This window comes from Perca flavescens, chromosome 22 (assembly GCF_004354835.1).
Source record: "Perca flavescens isolate YP-PL-M2 chromosome 22, PFLA_1.0, whole genome shotgun sequence".
Lineage (NCBI taxonomy): Eukaryota > Metazoa > Chordata > Actinopteri > Perciformes > Percidae > Perca > Perca flavescens.
Window position 1 is genome coordinate 17,171,500 of NC_041352.1, and position 23,278 is coordinate 17,194,777.

The 23,278-nt window shown below is 41.3% G+C and overlaps 1 protein-coding gene across 1 annotated transcript; it reads right to left on the minus strand.

The window, feature by feature from the left end:
• Window positions 1-5,179: 5,179 nt before the first annotated feature.
• shha (sonic hedgehog signaling molecule a) lies at window positions 5,180-12,403 on the minus strand. The gene is made up of 3 exons (XM_028569731.1): window positions 12,104-12,403; window positions 7,917-8,178; window positions 5,180-5,859 (listed from the first exon to the last, which is right to left on the minus strand). Exons 1-3 carry the CDS (start codon window positions 12,401-12,403, stop codon window positions 5,180-5,182), a joined length of 1,242 nt encoding a protein of 413 aa, XP_028425532.1.
• Window positions 12,404-23,278: the final 10,875 nt, after the last annotated feature.

Below are 23,278 nucleotides of genomic sequence, written 5' to 3' on the forward strand. Positions count from 1 at the left end.
AGCATGAAAATATATCCCAGAGAACGGTTGACTTGGTACACATGTTATTAACCCCTAGGTTAATTTTGCGCCGGATTTGTCCTTTAATCTAATTTTCCTCAAGTTGTGCTAAACAACCAAAAAGAAACCGTATGTCATCTGCCGTGTTTTTTGGTTCCAGTAACGTTGCGCCTTGTTTAAGTTTATGATACGCCAGGTGGATTTTTTTTTTTTTTTTTTGTACCAGCAGAAAGCAGCTTTGAGTGTTGTCAAATGACCCACAGTTTTTTTTTTTTTTTGTTTTTTTTTTTTTTTTTAATTTGTCTTGTATTTATGTTTGAGCAAGTCAGGTGCTTAAATGTGACTAATGAAACCATGTATGCAAACATCTCAAAAGTAGAAGTATTGATTACATGAGAGGTACAAACAGCTTGAGCAAAAGCATTCAAAACTATTGGCATGGTCCAACAGTTGTGGTGGTCCTGGTTGAAACCCATTGGGCCGGTTAAGGTTGTTGCTGTAGTTTCGTTTTGGGTGGCATAGGGCACACCACATCACCAAAACAGAATCCCTTCTCCTATTAACACATTTATATTTTTCAACAGCGTACTGGTAAGAGGAGCCATTGACCAGCTTTAGCCATGATACTGCTATGTCACTTTCTGCCTTAACTCACTCACGTAACACTTTAGGTTCTTTTACAGCCATGCAGTGTCCAGCCTTGGAATGAAGATTTTACTTGAGTTTACTTCCCTCATTCAAGAGATGTTGCATTTTCATTTGGCCTGCCACATTTCCTTCCATAACTGCTCTCCTGCCAATGTTCTTCTTCATTCTTATATATATTTGACAGTTGCTCATCTTTTCCTTGATGCTGCTGCTGTTGAATGAACTTAAGACTTCTGTATCAAGCAGGGTGGCCTACCTGGATTACCATTGTTTGTTAGCCCAATGGATGGAGGTTTCCATCTCTGTGACGACAGCCGGGTTCACAGAGCAGACACGTAACTCTAAAGCAGCTTTATGGCTTTCGCTGCACCAAAGGTCATCCCAACTTCTTGACATACATTGTTTGGTTGGATTTTGAAAAAGAAACTACAGTGGTTTCCTTATCCCGAACAGCATGGTGCACCAAATAATGACTGAAAATCCAACCTCGAGTTTTGACTGAAATGGTTGACAATCCATCCTGTCATGTATGTTCACAATTTGATGTATAACATGAAGTAATCATGTTTTGTGTTGGACAATTCTGAAATCAAGCGTGTTATACTGTACATTTTTATTTTTCTAAAGAATGATTTTAAAAGAAAGTTAATAATTCTTAAAGAGATGGAATGTGTTAAATTTGATACTAGAAACTGGAGAAAAATAAACTTTGATATACACAGCAATGACATTGAGTTTGTTTTTCTTGTAAAATTGGAAGGGTTTGGCAAGTGAGTTTAAAACTACTTACTTTCAGATAAACGCACCAAGGTCCTTCAGTCAGAGGCAAATGCCTAGACTGGAATGAGTGTCATCTGAAACAGTGGTTCTTAATTTCTTTCAGCGGGAATCCCTTTAAATGCAGCCGCGATGGCTTGTGATCCCTCATCACTGGTTCAATATATTTTAAGTTGTGTTTTGAACACAACAAAAGTGATTAAACCTCTCCGATTGACTATTATTTTTTCTCTTCAGAACCTTATCTCGTGTTGTACAGGGGGGAGTCAGAAAAGAAACTGTGTAGTAGAACAATATTTTCCTTCTTTTCTGACACAATTATCTTGCGACCACTCCGATTAATCTGGCAACTCCTTTAAGGGTTTCATTCCGTATTCACATGAAACTGAAGACAAATATCTGAGACCTAATTTTAAGAAATTCCAACTTGTTGAGCATTTTGTGATGTTTATATGCAAGTGAAAACCGTGCTGCAGTCGAAGATATTTGAGACCATGTACACTTGAGTACCCAACAAGTCTTCAAAGGCTGCACCAACAGGGAAGGTCATGAGAACACTGAAGTTACACTTATTGGTTCAAATCGAAGAGTTTTAATTGCCATACGTTGTTACTCCTCCTATCTGGCAGCATTGTTTTATCTTTATTTTGGTAAAAACATGTTAAAATCATGCATGTATGTATCCATCTTTACTTCTGTCCATCTACTGTATTTATCTAGCCATTTGTCCATCTATCATGCGTGTATTTGCATGTGTAGTTAGTCTGCCTTGAAAAGTTCAGTTCTCTCTTTCAGTTTATTGACCGTAAGGAGAGGATGCAGTAGTGAAGGTCTGTTACCATGTTTAGGACCAGATCCTTGTAAAATATATATTTTCCTACAACTTACCGTGCACCGAAGTCTTGTGCACTCTGCTGGTTGCTGCCACAGAGGAGTAAATGTTGCCTGGAGAGAACGGAGCGCTGCCATTTGCAGCAGAACTCTTAGAAACGGAGAGTTTTGTTTTCCAGACTGTTCATGTTTGCAAATGTCAACATTTGTAAAAGCCGTTGTTGAGCTCCAGCAGACTGAGGGCCCCCAGAGGGATTAGAGGAGGCTCTGTTTACCTGCTCTGAGGAATGCTGCCCTGCACGGACGCTTTTGTGTCTGCCAAGGACCCAAGGTCACAGCGCCGGCAGAGATGGGCCCGCTTTGTCCCAACCCAAAGTTTCCACCTCACAGTATCAACAACAAAACACAATGTGGGTGACCTGGGAGAAGGAAATGAAATTCCTGCTCATGTTGCTACAGTGTTCAGAAACTCAGGTTCAGTGGCCCCTTTTACCTTTGATAAGTCTGGGTGAAGGATGATCACTTTTATGATTTTGATTGGAAAAACAATAGATTCACATTATTCATTTGTATATGTATGTATGTATGTATTTATGTGTATATATATATGTATATATTTATGTGTATATATATATGTATATATTTATGTGTATATATATATATATATATATATGTATATATATATATATATATATATATATATATATATATATATATATATATATATATATATATATGTGTATGTATGTGTGTGTGTATATATATATGTGTATGTATGTGTGTGTGTGTATATATATATGTGTATGTATGTGTGTGTGTATATATATATATATATATATAGGTAAGTCATTTGCACTTCTGCTTTTCACTACACGTGATTTATTAAGTTTGACACAAACTTAAATCCTTAAAACAACACCATTGAAAGCCATTCAGTTTGTTATAAGCCCCCTATCTGCCCACAAAGGAATGTATATAGTAGTTGACTCCTAAATAGCACTTGCTACTCGATTCTGCCTGTGAGTTTAATCAGTTTTCATATAAAAGTATTTGGAACTCACAGCTCTCGGATTTCCAGGCATTGTCAATCAGCACTACCGGTGTTTCACCACATGGTGTCGCACTTGCTTAACTTAATAACATGGTTACTGGGAGAAACGGCTGTAATCGATATCAGAAATATGTAGCCTTCTCATGCCTCAAGAGGACACATAAAGCCTACATCACTGAAACCTCGCTATCAAATGCTACATGCACACTATAGGTCGCTGCGAAAATATTGGACGGTTATAGCGATTTGATAAGACTGGCAAATGTTTTCCTTCTGTGATTTTAGACAATGACAGAGTTTCTTCTTCAGGACTGGACGGTCAGTCACTGATGGAGCAATCTGACCTCAACCAGCAGACAACCGAGAAGCACATTTAGGGCCAACAAACACACTTCTGTTTAATTTGTCTGCAAGTTAGGAGTTATTTGCGGAGGGCAAACCTCGTTAAATTTGACATGGGCTCTCAACATTTCGCAAGCATGCAAAAGGTAGTTCAAAGCGCAATATTTTCTCCATTTTGTAAAAGCTAGCAAACAGGGCGACATTGTTTGCTAGCTCACCCAGTAGGCTAAGCTCCTTCACTTACCGTGTGAAACAATTATGTGTTAATTATAACCACCCAAAACGAATGTTAAGTTCGTTATGAAACACCAAAGTGAAAATATCCATACAAGTCAAGAGCTGTTCCTATACAACTAATTTAAGAGCTTAATTTGGCCTGAAAAAAAGCCTCATATTGTCGTTCAAATGTTGCTCTTTGGGTTTCCTGTGAAGCTCACTCAGACAAAGACATGGAACAACTGCAAGTTTGAAGGTTTTCTTTATCTCATTTTGTAATAAACATATAAATAATAAACTCTAGACATTTTTGACGCATCGCCCTGTTATGAAAGTTAACTGGTATGGTCTGGCTATATAGACTATCCAAACTTTGCATCTGCCGCAGGTCATTTCTATAAAACTATTTCCCTATTACAAAATATGAAAAGAAAAATACATTTTAGTACATTTACAGGAGTTACTTATTAATTTATTTAACGAAACTGTTTCAGTACTACTTTTAACTGTTACTGAATTGTCAGAATCTGCATTTAATATTTTTCTCAGAAGAAAACCGAAAATAGAAACACAACAAAAAAGAAAAGCAGAGAATGCAGACATGAGGCAGAATATCTGTCCCTCTCTGACAACTTAAAACGAACAGTTTACCAAAATAATAAAATTCTTAATAAACCAAGCAGTACAAGATTTTCCAATACTTTCCCAACTACTGTATTTAAATTAAAATATATTCTTATATCTTACACTATTTCAAATAACGAAATGTGATTCGGTAGCGATCTGTCAAAATCTAATTTACAATTCTGTGTATAAAAATATAATTTATGGAACCCCGCGAAGTTTGTTCTCCCCAAAATATAACAGTCAGTTGCACATATATGCACATATGAACATTACAACCTGTCAAAGTTAGCTCCTTTCTACATGGTCTTCGTCTTTCTCTGCGATATTTTTTTCTTTTTCTTTTTTTTTCTTCATTTTTTTTTTTTTTTTTTTGCATTTGAGATATACAAAAATAGATTATGCACAATTTGCTGCTCACACCGTTTTAGAATCCATTTGTGTGACAGCAGCGAGTTCACATGAGAATAAATTATTCAAAGAGAAACTTTTTAAGGCTCCATTCATTCTTTGAAAGGGGACACATGGAAAAGTCACTGAAATAAATATCCCAACTCCGCTGGGGCCTTTGTCTTGTTTGTTTGTTCTTTCGTTTTTTAATTATTATTATTATTTTTTATTTTTTTAATCTACTGAATAGTTCGTGTGTCCTACATATATAAGTCTCATTCTGCTCCTGTAGTAGAGGTTTCAACTTGGATAAACTGACATCCCAAGTGGATGGATCGAGTGGCTGTCCAAGAGCCATGTTCCTAATTGATAGAGGATCTTGGAGTACCAGTGCACTCCGTCGTTCTGTGCACTGACTTGAGGCTGGGAACGGAAAAGCCACGATGACACCCAGTGGGCGAGCCTGATGGGTGCCAGGGCCCAGTGCGCCAGATCGTGGTCATCGATCACTGCGTAACAGGACGCAAGGATCTGGTCCACCACGACTGTCCCCTGCACGGTCACTGGCGCAAAAGAGCCCTCGTGCTCTTCCGTGTAAATCCGTTTTACGGTCACAGGCTCGAGTCGACTTCGCTCAGCATATAACACGAACACCTTTTGTCCAGATTGGACTTGGCTGGCGAAGATCGCAGACATCCGCTCCTCTTCCGTGGTGTTGTGGCCGACGAAGAGGAGGTGCGCGGCGGTGAGGGTGATTTTCTGGCCCGAGTCGGTTTCGATCACGTAGAAGAGCCTCCTGGTAGTCGAGTCTTGGTCTATGAACATGATGAAGTCGGTGTAAATCGGGTTTCCATCGTCATCTGCTGCCAGGACTCTGTCGCCGGTTTGGAGGTGTTTGACCGCCTTCTTGGTTCCATCCTGAAGGGTGACAGTGGAGGAGCCTGGGAAGCAGCCGCCTGACTTTGCTGCCACTGAGTTTTCTGTGAAAATAAGAGTGTTGTTAAAATGCAGCATACAATGCGTTTTTACACCATCGGAAAATGTTTGTCTTCTACCATGGTAGACCCATTGTGGTACTGCAAAATAATTTATAAAAAACACCTTCCAGACGTTAAAAAAATGTCCCAAAGATTCAATATTTTAAGCGTGTTAACACTTTTAGAACTTAAAAAATAATCTAGCCTATCACAGGTGCGTTGAGCCATTACATTTAAGGACCACCGCCCCATTCAAAAGCCCATTCAATGACCTTCCTTTTTTTTTTTTTTTTGCTAGTATTTGTATTTTTCCTACACACATCATGGTGGGCCATATGCATTTTGCATAATGATGCCGGTCTGCTCCTCCATGCCAAATGCGTATTGGCTCGGCCCACGTTGTCTGAGACGAGAAAACTGAAAGCCTTGGCTCATCTATTCTTAATTAAAAAAAAAACCCAATAAAGAGCAGGCATTGTTATTCTAAATCAGCTTGTGGATCGAGCTACTCTCGGTAAAGAACACTTACGCCTTTCCCAGCTACTCTTCCCATATTTACTCAGGTGCAGAAACCTCTATGTGACAATTCACACAAATAGGCGACTCACAACTACTATTTACCCAGTGGAGCCACTTTTCCAAGCCTCTCGAGTTGTAGATTTGAATTTAAATGAGGGCCCGGACTCTTAAATGCTTTCTGTTGTGCAACATCTATGTGCCCTCTTTCTACCACATCTCACTGCTTTGTTGTCAGGCTTGATGACAATAATTTTGGCCTTGGTGGAGCTCTTCACATACCAGTCTCTAGGATCACACTGTCCTGCACACAGAAAAGGGGGTTTCCTACTCAGAATTTGGGGCTTTTAATCTTCTTTTAAGATTCCCGAGCATGAAATAAGGTGACAACTGAAAACCAGATTTACCCCAATCAATTCAACATTGTTTAGCCAAATCCTTTTGGTAAAGTCGCATGACCCCTAATGACACGTCGGCCTGGATCATACTGTGATCTCAAAACGTGTGTGTTGAATGAAAAGTAAGGGATTTATCAATGAAGTCAATGAAGAAAAAGTGCCGCGTTCATCAATCACTGTGAAGAAATACTTTCTACGCGCCATAGGTGTCTTTTAGCTTAGTGAAGGCCTGTAAGGTTATTTTAGCTTTAAAAAATGAGCCAACATTAAAAACTGAATCCCAAAGCTGAGGCAAATACGATCCGAAAAGAATAGCTTTAACAAGGAATTATTTTCGTTTTCCATTATATGCTCAAATCCCAAACATTCCCTAACCACGTCACAACGTCCAGCATTTTATTTTGGCTTTTCTGACTGGTGTGCAAAAAAAACAATGAACAAAATGATGTGCTTTAGGTCTCACCGAGGAGCCCTGTTAGATTATGGTCGTGGTTCCCACCAGGAAACAGTGTGGGGCGATGTAAGATCAAGAATTAAGCTGCATGGGAAATGCTCATAACGACACAGGCTGGGATGTGTGCCCATACATAATTCATAGAAATATATTTCATTATACAAAAATCTTGTCAAAATGAATGGTTATACTCTGCAGACCAATTATCTCATTAGACAAATATTGAGTGCGCGTTCTTGTGATTAATCATTAACTGGATGATAATTTGTTTTTTTTATGTTATGAAATGTATAGTTTTGTGTAAGACTCATATTATTGCATTTCTATACCTACGCTTTGTTTCTTGGAGCCTATAAATGTTGCAGCTGGCTGGTCTCTGAAACCAGTGTTTTTGGACACTTTGTGTCTGTCTTGTTGGACGCTTGACACCTTCATCACTTCTAATTCAGTTTACCCCCCACAAGCAGTTGAAGGAACTTTCATGTTGCATGGACGTTTTCTAAAAGATAAAGCAGGACTACAGCTTCCCAAAGTTGCACCTGCTATTTCAGATTAAAATCGCACCTGACAGGACATGTCATGTGCACTGCTGATACATCTGGATATCTTCTCCTCCAGCCAGCACCACAGTGCGCATGGCTGAGTTTCTCTTACTATTAAAGGGTCCCCGACCCCCCATCTTGCAGCCTTACCTGCTTTCACAGAGCAGTGAATGTGGGCTTTGGATTCATAATGGACCCAGTCGAATCCGGCTTCCACCGCCAGCCTGGACAGAGTGCCGTATTTGCTCTTGTCTCTGTCCGAGGTGGTGATGTCCACGGCCCTGCCCTCGTAGTGGAGCGACTCCTCGAAGTGGTGTCCGTCTTCATCCCATCCTTCTGTGACCCGCAGCTTCACACCAGGCCACTGATTCATCACTGAGATGGCCAGAGAGTTCAACTTGTCTTTACATCTCTGCAGGTGGGAGAAATGGACCAATTAGTCACCTGTCATAGCTTGCACATATAAGCGGTCCAGAGGCATAATCTGGAACAGCATTTGTCACCAAAGCATGTCTTATATTGACACAACTGCTGTTGTCAAGAGTAGCAGGTGCTCATAATTGACTAAAATATATCATTTTTTGGTAAGAGAAATAAAATATTAGACCACGTGCGCACATAGCGCTTGCCAATAAACATCTGGTTTGTTCGCTTGATCTCTGCTGTCCATTATAGTGAAAACGATTGAAAATCAAACTCACTGAGGGCTCGCCCACACCTCTCCATCCCCACCTGATTCCTCCCAGCTGAGGCGAAACACTGGGGCTGAACTGCATCTCTGAGCGTACATTTGTCAGTGTGAGCAGTAGCGTCAGAGGGCACATCTCGGATAAGAAAGCTGCTGATGAAATATTGATAAGGCACCGCATTCGCTTCACTGGCCTATAACATATGGTCTTTGGTCTCGGAAAGGTGCGAGCAGCACCCCTTTCTATCAAAAAGTGTTGCATTGAACACAAAATGCAAACATTATAAATGCACGAATTTGTATTAGGCCGTGACATTAGCGAATCTTTTGTTGGTTGCAACATGTCTGTTTTCTTTAAATCAATAATTGATATGCAGACGATATGAAGGTGATCTTCAAGAGCAGCTGGCTACTTTAAAATGTCTGGAGTTTGGCCTGTAAATAAATCGTCACACCCCAACCTCTCTGCGCTTTCAATGAAGATGCTTGGCCTTCTCCAAGACAACTATTCTCGACACTCAACCAATATGTCAAATTAAAACATCACAAAGAGTCTTTTCAGTCCAACCGCGGAGGGAAACTTTCATTATTCCTCTCCTGCAAAGTCTGGGAGACGTGACATGCCTCCTTAAGTCGAGGTGTGTTGGCTGCTGACTAACAGACTTGTGAAATATCCAGGGATGGCATTTGGGCGCACAGAGAAGCGTCTATGTGTGTAAGCCACTGTCCTTTTACTTTTTGGACAGCCTGCATGTCCTAAAGCAAGAATGTTCACACAGACCACAAAACTCGTATAATAAAAAGAAAAAAGGGCTTCCACATATACCAGTAGGTGTTTTATGAGGATATCACACTTGTAGAATGTGTTGAATAAAAAACGCCCCCCCCACCCCCCAAAAAACCTCCCACATTCTGAGTGGGATTGTTGGAGTCAAGAGCCGTAAAGCTTAACCTATTTATTAATTCATTAGGTCGTGTGCCGCAAATCAAGCCAAATTCTGCTCAGCCACCGTGAAGCCCAGCAGGGCGCCCTAGACCGGCGCTTTGTGCTTGGGGTAAAGTTGTTCAACAGCCTTCCTCTTAATCTTTTCACAAATGATTTGGTTAGAGGAAACACTTATCAGCTACCTGTCAGTGCAAACAAACCGCCAGCTCATCTCTTTCCCGACGCGTTTGCACTGTGGGCAGAGACTGCAGGCTCCTAACAGCGCTACACTGCAAAAAGAAGCACTAGTATTGGAGCTTTTCTTAAACGAGAAAATTAATATTTGCCATTACAGTCATTTTCTTTCATTTTACTTGAGCACCTTTTCTGCTTTACAAGTGGTGTCCGGAAAAAAAACCCAAATGAAATCTCATTGGAAACTCATTGCATTTAGAAGATTGAGCAAATCTCTACTTATTTTGAGACAAATATTTTACGACTGAAGATGTAGCTACAATATGTGGTTTAGATGGTACTGTTATTTGTGAAGTGATTGTCCTCCTTATCTCAGGTCCCGTCACTCCAGAAGATTATCTGCAAATGACTGTAAAACGCCTCTTTTGGCAACTTTCCTGGGAGTGAGCTGTGCCTTAATAGTTAAGGGAGTAGATGCTTGAAGCCCTCCTTCAAGTTTTACGTATTATAGTCTTGGTTGGACCTCAGTGAAATATTTGATTGAGTAATTTAATGCACACAGCTAAGGGAGCCACTGCATACACGTGCCTTGTTTAATGTATAAACACAACATATATTTTCTAAAACGCAAGATAACAAGGAAAGTTCACTATACTCGTGCGTAAAACTCCGTGCGTAAAAACATATTAGGTTCATGCGTAAAGCCGTGGAACAGCGCAAAGACCGTTGGCTCAGCGTAAATACCCATGTGATAATGCTAATGCCAGCGCAGAGTAGCCTTCAAAACAGTTACGGTCCCTCGATTGTGGATGTACACACCATCATTTGATGGCTTTACAATGGCATGTACGATAAGAACAATCTTACATGTTTTAACTTACTATGGCCTCCCGCTGACCAAAGGTCATAAGTTCAAATGGCGTTTCAGGCCCAGTGAGGGGTGTCTAAAAAGCCATTTTATGTACATGTAACACTTAGAGCTTGTTGTTGTGCTTTCTGTAAACGCTCCGGTGCTGAACGGAAAGCGAACGATGAACCAGAAGCCACATCTACTGCACCTTTCTATAAATCTGTAAAACCCAAATTAGCTCCCATGTTATTCTAAGGCCCCAAATAGACAAACGATCAGCCACAGATGCCCCATATAATCACATTTTATCTGAGGGACTCCTATCTCGATTCTATGATTTTATACAGACTTGTACACACATCTGTTTATACAGCAGGTGGGGTGTTTTACTCAGATTGAAAGCCTTGCCGACACATTCAATATTCTCAGAAATTCACAAAACACAGTAAAATCAAACTATCCCCATTTTTGCTGGAGACCCTGGGACCTCCTCGAGAATCCTTGGATTTGTCCCTGGACCACAGTTTGGGCATTACATCCCACGCGCCTGTGATTTCATGATCTGTGTGTATGAGAGCCTATAGGTATATCACAGAGGGGATTGGGGAGGGCTGAGAGGGACGCAGAGACCGCACGCACAGTGAATATTTCATCGGAGCTCGTGCTCATGCATGGAGCGAGGCAAGGGTTCAGGGACTCCGGCGCGCGCCTGGCTTCATCACCACCGGCACCATCACCACCGGCATTTTATTATTACCGAGAAAATATCACCCAAGCGCTTTTAATAATTCACCAGCATCTGAGTGCTAAAAGTCATGCTGAAGAGACGCGGCATCCTGCAGCCTGGAAAAAAAAAATCAAGGCTACATCTCTCCGATGTATTGTGAGCCTCGTCTTATCTGTACAGAACGAGCTATGAGCTTTGATAACTAAATGCCTACATAAGGATGGAGTATTAAAAAAAAGATTTCATCGTCCATACAAGTAAGGCACCATCACTCCTGTGCGCCTTGCTCCTATAATTGACCGAGTCCCACCCATTTATGAAGTCCTGATAGTGTTCAGAACACTGCTAAAGACATGTCACTGTTTTCATGCATTGATGCACATCATGCGAAAGACAAAATTACAGCAGCCTGTGCGAGAAAATGTCTGAATGAGCCACGCCATGCCTGAATAAGCCCGGCTATTTGAAGCGGCATCCCCAGCTCTCTGTATTCAGATCTGGAATAAAGAAAAGGCGCTTCAAACAAGCTCCAAGCTAAGCGTAAATACGCAACAAATACTCAATGCCTTTACGAAATGTAATGTAACAGGAATTTGCGCATGTAAAACAACCAATAGAGCCTCACAAAGATATAAATATAGATATGAAGAGAGGGGCACATTAATATTTTAAATACACTGTCACAATCATGAAGGCCGAGTGTCCTGACTGTCCGCCTGCACATCACTTCTCCAGCTGGATTTCTACATTCGCTTCAAGACTGCAGCCTTTGAAAACTCCCGTGCTGGTGCATAAAGCGCATCTGCTTTTACAGTGAAGTTAAAAGGCACAGTGTGAAGAGTTCAGCCGCGGGTAAAACAGACTTCACTTAAGGTGCGCAATCAGTCTGACAAGGAGGTTGTTGCAGTGCGCAGTGATGGTGCGGGCAGTAGGGGAAAATCTGTCTCCTTACCTGAGTCATTAGCCTGTCGGCACCGGTGTTCTCCTCGTCCTTGAATATGATGTCAGTATTATAATTGGGAGTCAGTTCTTTAAATCGCTCGGAGTTTCTTGTGATCTTGCCTTCGTATCTGCCGCTTGCCCCGAGGGTCTTCTCCGCCACGTTGGGGATGAACTGCTTGTACGCAAGAGGTGTCAGTTTCTTCGGGTGTCTTCTCCTGCCGTAGCCCCTGCCCGGTCCGCATCCCATCCCAGATGACACCAAGGACAAGCAGATGAGACCGACCAATACGATTCTGGTCCAGAGCAGCATTTTTTGTCCTTTAAGATCTCAAACGAGTCGCCGCTGCTGTCTCTACCGTCTGCCTCTCCCGGCTCTCGCAATGTCCTTGTCTCCTCCTCTACTTCGCCTTCGCCTGGTCTCTACTGTGGCAGGTGCGGAAATGAACGCCTCGGACAAATGGTAATAACGGGGCACATCGAAGCAGGGTTAAAAAAAAAAAGTAGTGAGGGAATTAAAAGCCACGGGATCTCTAGTCGAGCTGCAGCCGCTTGTGTGAGGCGACCGCTTTTACTGCTTTGTATTATAGCACCGATCTATAGCAGGGGAGGGATTTGATTGGCTCGCCTAGACAAACCCTCCTGATGTTATCCCACAAAAAAAAAATCTTAAAAGATTTCTTCCACCTGAGGGTTAGCCTGTGTTGCGGGGAGGAGGGCTGTTCCATGGGAAAACATCAATTATAAACCGTCTTTTTTCACCCTCCCATTTTCCAGATTTCACAGGAAAGGCGGGACAGACAGGAGCACTTGCTCGGCACTAAGCTCAAATCTGAAGCAGTGTAGTTGGGTGAAGTGATTTCAGTATGTGTGCGGTAATTGAACTGCGTCTGTGATAACTTTCCGCACAGAATGCATTTCCCAGGAGAATAAAACTGCTCGTGGCCCCGAATGCGCACGCCTGTGCTGGATGATTTTGCTGTGACCTCGTATCATCCAAATCAATGAATAATCATAATGAAAAGTTTACTTCCTGTAAAAATGATTAGACTGGTGGACATGTGAAACAACGTGAATACGCACGGAAATGACTTTGGAGACGTTTACCATTTAGGTTAATCAAAGTCTAAGCACATGCGAGCAAATGTAACGGAATTTACCTTTCGGTTTGACACTACGCAATTCTATCGAAAACTTCACTGAAACCTGAAAATAAACCTGCACTAATATCTGCGCAGTGCACCACTCTGCGTCCTTGTCCCCCCCTTCATTCAATTCATTATTTTGTATCTAGACCTATAGTCGAATTACAGTTCATATTGTCACATCTCTGACTCATATAATGAAGTAGACTCCTTATGAATGAGGGTGGGAATGGGACAGACCTACAGTACAATATAGATGAGGCTTTAGAGTGTATTACAGGCCCATCTGTACATCTAAGGTCAGTTCTTATTGGAACCAGCCTACTTAGCATCTAACATGTTCTGCATGCATCTGTTATGGGCCAAGGATCACCCAGAGGCTCTGCACTGTCTTACTTCCAAAGTCCACTTCATTGACAGATTAAGCCTTGGTAACCACTGTATTTAGTGACCATAGTTATGGCAGACATATGTGTTTGCGCTTAACTGTAACTTCCTCTTTTACTCCCTCCATTTGATGAGAAGGGGAGGAGAGGGGGGCTTCTTGCACTCATGGCTAGCAGTAGCACCCAGCACTTCTGTAATTCATTCTCCACCCATATTAGATACATTTTATTTCAATCACCAACCTTCCTGAGTTGTTTTCAGCCCAACATACACATAGTTATATTCCTGTGATTAGAGCTAATTAAGACGTTGTTTAATGTTGGTGTTGTTGACTAACAACAGCATGGCAACATCACAAAACTGTATCCACATTCAAGGCATATCGGTTCAGACAAAAGCAGATTTCTCAAATGTTTCAGCAAGGAAAATGATTTGTGTCATAACAAACTAACTGTTAGAGTAATTACAGGAAGAGGGTCTGTTTTGGGGCAACTTTAGCTCTCATCACACTGACAGTGGCACAGTTGCTCTGAAGTGAGGACAGATATGCCAGCCTTTGGTGTGTCTTCAGTCTCATTAAACCTTACTCTGGCTGACCTCCAGTCTGGTGGTGTTCAGGCAACCAGGACAGGTGAGATTGCCTGCCGCTAACTGAGACCGTGAACATCAGGTGTTGGCCAAAAGATAGCTTATGCACTTGGCACGCTGCCGTGTAACCCCGACAAAGATGGTCTAGTGTTGGGTTTCAGTACACTTGTCACAAAATTCCCTCTGTATTTGCAAAATGCCATGAAGATGTCTTTACTAGACACATTCTAGCAGTTGTTTCTGCAGAGGTACTGTTCAAACCCAGAGCTGACAGCAGTTGTGGTGCCCTGAGGGACACTGGAGGCGCTGTTTGGCCTCAGGTCAGAGTCTTGGTTCAGGTGTCACTGCTCTGAGATAAAACATGGCATGCCACACAAACACCTCAAAACCACAGAGATGGGAGGAGGTGACGCAGCAAGAGTCCACTGAGGCATCAGTCCTCGCATCCAAAAAAGGACGAGATAATAATAATTAATGATTATTATGATTATAGAGACTTTAAGGGGTTCTTTGTAAATGAGAGTAAGTGACAAAATGTGATGCTAAGTGAAATAAATAATGCAGAGCTTGCAATGAATAATGCATCTTAAAGAGCAAGGTGTGCTGATGTGACAGACTGGATTTGAACTTGAGTTTCTCCCACAGAGGAAACAAACCATCTATCAGCCCGACCTGGGGCAAATAGTATTTGCAAACATTACACTTCATTGTTTGGTTTTGGCCTCCTCCAGTGCCAGATGGGTGGAGTTTGCAACTAAAGGCAATGGAAATCACAGCATACAGTTTAGACAATTAATCAAAGTACCTAAGGTCAATTTAGTATATGAACTTTTGATTGAGAACTTGTCTTTATACTGTGTTAAAAAACTCAAACATCTTAAAACAAACACTAAAAATACTTGCAATACCTGCTTATTCCTGTTCTGGTCTGAAACTGGGTCATTCCTGTTCAGGGTGAATGCATGCTGGGATGTAAACACGCTGGGCAGGCCACCAGATTATCATTGGGTTAACACACGGACAAGAATAGTATATCCACACACCTGTATACAATCTAGAGTTTGCAATTCAACTTTAAAATAGACATTTGCCAAATAGGGATTTAAAGGGTTTTATAAGCCCAACAGCTAAACCACAAAGGAGCACATAATCCTGCAATTTAAGTTGGAACAAGCAAACTGAAAACAACATCCAAGTTTTTTGGAAACCTCTTTATAAAAAAACAACAAAATATAAATAAATGAACAGCTTCCAAAATCCCATATGTGTGTCTTATGTGAAATTCTGGTACTCTTTTATTTACGTTGACCTTGGTTTTTGGTATGAAGTGACACAGCAAAACAGAGGCTGATTACATGAAATCTGCAGGAATTGAGGGCATTACACAATTCTTATTAAGCAGCCTATTGCATGTGATGGATAATCCAGCGTGTGGCGTGAAAACGGCCAATGAGTCATCAGTTTTTGGCCCCTTCTGTGTCACATCAAACCTGTAATCCCCCCTAAAAAATATATCTATCCAGTCTGAGACATCTATATTTGTTACCCTCCTTCTTTAAAAAGCTCCTTCTTCAGCCTTACATTCAAGGGAATTAAGAGATATGCTTCAAATCAGACTAAATCCACACCCATGTTTGATTTCTTGTGCCACAGTCCCGATCAAGCACGAGCGAGATGCAACTAGAAACGGTTGAGCGGAGTTTTACCAGTGTAAGTCCCCCCAATTACTCCTTTAAAGCCTCCTCCTGTCTGAATGTTTTGTAACATTGTTAGACGGATTAGAACTACAGAATAATCACGCACAAACATATAAGTAGTGTCAGGCTTTCTGTGTTGTTTTCCTTTGCTGAAGTAGGGTTTCCTTTCTTCCAACCCAACAGAAAGCCAGCCATACCACAACTCATTGTGGTTTTCTCTTGCAGGTGGGGTCCGCATTCAAACCTTTATCCTGTTCTGAACTTTTGACAAACAGTTTATAGCACGACACGTTGTCTTCTATCCCGTGAACATGTGTACTCTTTTGTCAGCATAATAAAGTTTGAATAATCTTCCTCTAAGTGGTTTATCTAAGCCACACCCATCAAACATTATTAAGAAGTAAGGAGTCAAAATTCAGCTTAACAGATTCAGGTGCCCTGAAGCTACTCTGTCAAGCACAATGGAAATTTCACAATACAGTATCTGGAATCACAGCCCTCAGCGTGCCCTAGAGTCTGTAAAGGCATTTTGTTTGCACTCTCCAGCCGCTCCCAATACTTAAACATTAAACGCCAAGGCTAGACAGGCAAAACCACTTTGAACTGCAGTGCAGGCTGAACTCAGTGGGAGGGGAAGGAGGTGAGTGAGTGGAGAGCGGGGGGCTGGTGTGTGTTCTACTCCACCAGGTGAGTCAGCGCTGGCCACCGTGCAACACCATCACAATCTTAAGCAATGGTGACGGAGACGGGAGGGGCTCAGGGTCACATGACATGTACATGTGACTGTTTACTTTCAGTCATAACTGTACTGAAGAAATCCAACACAAAAAATCAGCTGTAGAGGTGCTGGATTTTGTTCCCTTTGAACAGAGCCAGGCTAGCTGTTTTCCCCTGTTCCCACTCTTCGTGCTAAGCTAAGCTAATCTTCTCCTTGCTCTAGTTTCATATTTAATGTACAGATAGAGAAATGGCATCGATCTTCTCATCTTAACTCTTGGCAAGAAAGTGAACAAGCTCAACCTTTCCATTAAAAAAATGTTCTAGAATTTTCTTTATTTCCTTAAAACAAGGAGGAAGTCTTGACACTTGCATGCATTTCTGACAGTTCCTGAGAAGAAACGGTAAAGAATGTACATCTTAGCAAATTGATTTGTCTCTTTTTTTAAGCCCTAAAGTGTTTTGTTCTTGAGGGATATTAAGTTTATGGGTTAGGGTTAAACTCAAAAGAGACAGACAGATGAAAGAAAGAATGGTCAAAATTGATGCAGAAGAAGCTAAGATATCCCGACTTTTAGTCCTTAGCATGACTCATGCTCCAAAAACACTGGATTCTACACTTCCCAAATTGCAACTCTATAGCCTCCTTCGTTTCTTCCTTGAGTAGTATACACCGATTTCTTTCACTTCTTTCTTTCTTGACGCTTCAAGTTTGTATCGCAGTTTGATGACATTATCAGGGTTTTTTCTCAGACAGAAAGCATTATTGTTTTCACAGGTTGAATGGTCCGCATGACACGTAAACTGAACTTCAGAACTTTGTAAAACTGGTCGAGTGCCGTTTTAAATCAAGTGGGAAAGAAATGTCTATAGGGCGAGATTATTTCATTATCTCATTATTTTAGTTTGATTTTATTGATAATACAGAGCAGCAAACTTTTAACGTATTGTTTGTAGACGCGCATTTCAGGAAAATCTGTAACCGGAACTAAATGATCTAAACCTGCTGGTAGTTAATTTGGAAAAATGTGTTGAACAACAAGGTTACTGGAAACAGTTTCAATCAAAACACCACCAGTGACTCAAACCATAAAGTTGTGAAATAATCTACAACTGACTGATGTACCAACTTAATCAGACTATTAGCTACCTAAATATACTTCTTAGTGAGGAACAATCTGCTTCAACATGATCTTTTCAGCATTTGCTTTTATTAAAGAAAGGACACTGATTGTATCTCTTTAATGAGCCCTGAGTGCTTTCAGTGTGTGCCATTTTACCCCTGGCTACAAAAATGGAGGTTATAATTCCCTTCTGACTAAAATGAGGTGTAGGAACACAACAAACAGCAGGGAAGCTTAATCACACCCCGTTAGCAGGCTACCACACTACCCATGCAAACCACACTAACCACCTGAGTGTCTGATAGTCAATTATGATACGCTAACATACTGCTCAGGCAGTTCTCTCCTCAATCACCTCTTTCTCATCTGCCTTAATAATATCTGCAAAACACTGTGTCTGTCATCAAACTGACATAGTTGTTTACTTGTTTGGTTGGCTTGTTAAATACAGATTACTTACTTCACATTTCCCAGTAACACTATTCTGCGTCACTAAACCTTTTATGTGCTCTTGCATTACATTTTCCCCTTTCATTTAAACCAATTTCAAATTGATTTGATGCAAGATATCCCTATTTATCAAAAAAAGGAAATGCTGGCACACTCCATGGTGTCACAGTTTGTATTTAATCAAAGTTGATAGCGATCATTTCCACAGCAACTTATGTCCTTCCTGTTCTGTGCGTTCATTCAAACTTTACTAATCCAGGAAACTGATCAAAGTTATTGCCTGGAAGGAAGAAGGAAGTTAAACCAAAGTGACACTGCCTCATATCTAATTATGAGTTGTGGCTTTGGATGGACACAGATCTTTGTCAGCTGGATATTTGCTGGTGTTAAGCAGCAATTCATTTTGTGATGAATACTGAGGTCTGCATAATGATCAATGCTCTTTGTCACTAACAAATATTTTCCTCTGGCATACACATTGTAGCCTATTGTTTTATTGAAATGTGTAGATGATTGACATCCAGCTATCGGTTTATCGTGAATGCACCTGCTTTGGCTGCTTTCGGCTAAGTATAAATACAACTTAGTCTGAAGGAACTACTTCCCAGGGTTCAGTTAGGGACTGTACAAAATGATTAGGATTGGGGGGGGGGGGGTGCCCTTTGATATGTTAATGTAAAATTATGTTTTTCTGCCAAAAAATAAACCACCCTTTACTTAGCAGAAACTAAAAATAGATTATCTTCCCCCTTTTCCGAGCTGCCCTCCCTGCAAATAATATTTGTACTTTTCCTTATCTATGTAAAAGTGAAAGTGATGTATCTATTTAGCTTTAATACAAACAGACAAGGAAAAAGTACACACTTATCCTGTTTGCACACTCCAAAATCAATTCACCTGATCAGAGGCTAACAGACAGAAAGTGAATCCTGCAGCTGTAGTAATTCACACAAGCAGCAAAACATCAAGACATGTCAAAATGTGCAAACTGACAAACACTTGACTGCCTCCGAGTGGGAAACTTTGATTCGGTGGATGTATGCGAGTGTGCATATTAGAGGGCAAGTGCATGTACGACTATAGCAGTGGGAATAACAGCCCAACAGGAGTTAATGAGGTGAGTGACTGACGGAGCAGCCTGCCTGTGTCAACATAGTATGGGAGATAGTCTGGTTCGGAGCTAAGCGTCTGAGAGAGCCCAGGTGAAGAGAGCGAGCGAGCCAGGAGCTGGTGTTGATGGGAAATGTCAAACGCTGCTCCGGAGGACGAGTCTGATTAGCATCCAGACTGCACTGCACCTCTCGCTCGCACCTTGGTGATGACCCCTGCCTCTCACACCCCTTCCTCCACTGACACACTGAATAACAAAATCCACCACGAGACATCTTCATTCATTCATTTAACTAGCAGAAACTCCCTGAGATACATCAAATACTTCAAATCCCTTCATGGCAGCTTCATAAAAAGCTGCCAAACAATCAGCCTGCTTGGCTCTCATGCCTATTTTATGATATATACAGCGTGCTTGTGTGGGTTAATTGTCTTACATGGAAGATACTTCTTACGTGGAAGACACTTCTTTTTTCTCTGAGAGAAAATGTGTGGTATTGACCTGCATTAAAACTTTGATGTCTGATCAGTAGCAGATTCAAAAGGAGGATAGATATAGATAGATAGATAGATAGACAGATAGATGGATACAGACATAAACCGACTTGTGGCATCACTTTTGGGTGTGTCTATTTGCAAAACAGACACATCTCTTACCACACAGCTTATAATAGCCTCATAATAGGGGAAATTGCAATATGTCAATACAGGGGCGTCGGGAATAGCTGTAGATGCGGGGAGGGGCCCATAGAAAATGCCTTTCTACAGGGCCCAGAATTTTGTGCTACGCCCCTGTGTCAATATATTGCTATAAGTCTTTTGGCATAGTAGATTATGGCGTGTGTGAAGACTTTGGAGGGTCAGCACTGACGTCACACCTAGGATGGGTCTGACTTGTATTTAGCCATTGATGTGACAAACATGGAAGACACCAGGAGATGTTGAGTTATACCACGCTGAACAATGGAATTGTTTGATTTGTTATTTTGGACTGCATAACACTTTGTGGTCCAGACAGTTACTCTCCTCACTAGCCAACGATAGGGGGTTAAATCACACCTGTTCCCCCCCCCCCAGGCCAGTGAAACACAAGGGACAAACAGGAACATCCTGTTTTTAGTCCTCTAAATTAAACAACAAAATACATGGTTTGTCCATGCCCTCTAAAACAACCCATAGAGTTTTCTGATCTGACAGGTTCGAATTCGACCTGCTGCCCTTTGCTGCGTGTCATCCCCTGTCTCTCTCCCCCTTTCATGTCTATCCACTGTCACTACTACTAATAAAGGGAAAAGCCCCCCAAAAATAATCTTTAAAAAAATAAGTAGTTCGTTCTCATTTGTGTTGTAACTATTCTATAACAACGACGTTTCATTTTCGTGAATGTTCCGGTGCCACCGGAAATTCCACCGGATTCCCCCATTTCGGCCGGATGTCTGTCACCTTCTGCTTTCTTTGTGTTGGCATTCTAAGCTCTGGTTGATTTATGAGGACTATGGTTAACTGCTCCTTAGATCTCTGCAGGGTAAATCCAGACAGCTAGCTAGACTATATGTCCAGTCTGAGTTTTCTGTTGCACGACTAAAACCTTTGAACGTACACCAAAACAAGTTCCTTCCCGAGGCTTTTTTGCAGAGGCACCGCTGCTCCGTCCGGCACTTAGCGCTGCCCAAGACGATTGTGATTGCTTTAAAGAAATGCCAATAAACAAGAGCATGTTTTTCTCCCATCCCGGATATATGCTGTGTGGACTGGCCAGATCTTGTGGAGAGAGATCTGGCAATGCGAGACTATGTTGTAACTAACTTTTATTGTGTTGTAGGACTCCCCACGTTTGTATATTTGCTTGTGTATTCTGTATTTGCAGTCTGTTTCTGTATGCCAGGCTACATTTGTGAATGTGTCTCTCAATTTGCTTGCATTTTACTTTTCCCCACATGTTTTAAATGCAGTATATTCTTTGTTAAAGAGGTGAAGTCCTTGTCTTCATTAACTAGTGTTTTGTCCATTGTGTTATGTTTTCTTTAACCTGCATTTATTGATTTTTATGTCCACTTGTAAAAACAATATTTGTATATTATCGCCCTATAAAGTTGATATGGTGAATGTGTTGGCAAACAGTAGCTTATTTACACATCCAGCTGAGCAACATTAGCCTCCATTGGTCACTTAATGAATATTTCACACACATATATATATATATATGTAATTACATAACATATTTCTCCCTGTTTGTCCCTTCACACGTGTACGGATTGAAGCCGGTTACATTCTTTCATGCTCCACCAGAGTTCACACAATCCAAACAGCCGACTTCTTCTCTTCTCGATGTGTCTGTATACAGCTTGGTAAGCCGGGACTAATCCCGTCTTGCCACTGCAAATAAAACCCCATGAACTAAATACATTTCAACACTACAAACAAAAAACTGGAACATTGCTTTGGGTGGGATATATGGAGAAGAAGGGGCTGCATGGGCATGTCCAAACTAGTCCTAAACATCATATTACTTTGAGATTTCAGAGAAGGTCCAACTTTACGGTTAGCTCAACAGTTGTCAGTTTATACGGTATATTCTAAATTAGGATAAGGTCTAACAGGTGAAAGTACAATCAAGCCTGTGTCTGGCAGCCCTGGAAGTGAGTGAACTTCTCCCCACTTCTGTCTGCAGGTGGGAAACTCCTCATCCTTTATCTTTACTGCCTCAGAGAACGGCTGCCCTGTTAGGAGCAGAGGGGAGGAGTTTATGGCTTGAAAGTTTTTTTGCCTGTGCTACTGCAGGGTGGAGAGGTTTATAAAAGGCTTAGATCACAGGTGAGGGGATCACAGAGGAGACTGTGCAGGTGTTTGAGGAGTGTACTGAAGGCTGTTTTAGTACCGTGTACATATGAACATAATATTGTATTGTACATTATCTTTCAGCTTTGTGAAGACGTGATCTATCTGCAGATCAAAAGAAAGGAAACGGACTTGCTCAGAGCGGGGATGATGGTTACACCTTGCAGTACAACCAATCTCACAGAGATTATCTCGCTCAAGGCTCTTATTATTTAATAGTGGCACAGATGGATTATTGTTTAGTGCTGCTAAAATTGATGTTTATGCTTTGTTCCTGCAGAAAAGGTGTTTTCCCACCTTAGATCCTCTTGGTTCTCGAGTAACCTCACCTCATGCCATTTCTCATAAGAAACCTCCTATTTTTAGGATATTTTACAGTAGCTACAGAGATTTGTTGCTGTTTTGTTTGCTTCTTTTCAAGTGTTTTTGTTCAGCTTAGACCCTCTTCTGTTCCTCTATAATCTCACCAAACTATCAGAGGCCGGCTTCCACCGCAGAGCTTTTGGGAAGGCAGGGGCCGGTGTGAGACTTCGCCACATCCTCTGCTTGCGTAGCTCCCTGAAAACTGACAGGGCAGTGTTTAAAAACTCACCCACTCGCTACATTGTCAAGTAAGCTGCCGAAAAGGCTGGAGCTCGATGCTCAAAAATGTGTTGAATTCACTGCCCTGAATGCTTTTTCTTCAAATACAGAAAGTCAGAGACACAGAGAGAAGGGTTATTGTCCAAACAGGCAAGAAGACTTAGACTTGATCTAAATCTAGTAAATGAAAATTTGCAGAACGGCATAGAATATCCAGAAATCATGAGAACAATTACTTATTTAATTATTAAGACACAGATAAAAGGAGTGTATTCATCTTGCCTACTGGTCTTATCAGAGTTTTTGTCTGGTTGGATGTCTGGGTCAGGGTTGAAACAACGTGCAGTGTGACGCATAGCAGGCCGATATAGGAAGCAACATTGTGGAGAGGGTGATCAGATCTAGCCTCATAGCATTGGTCATGATGACCTGTTGGAGGTCTGTGGTAGTTTATGTCCTTTGATGTGGATCAAGAAGCACCTTGACATCCTTCTGAAATCTATTCCTATTAAAAAACTGAGGTTTTACTATGAAATCGGATAATAGATTC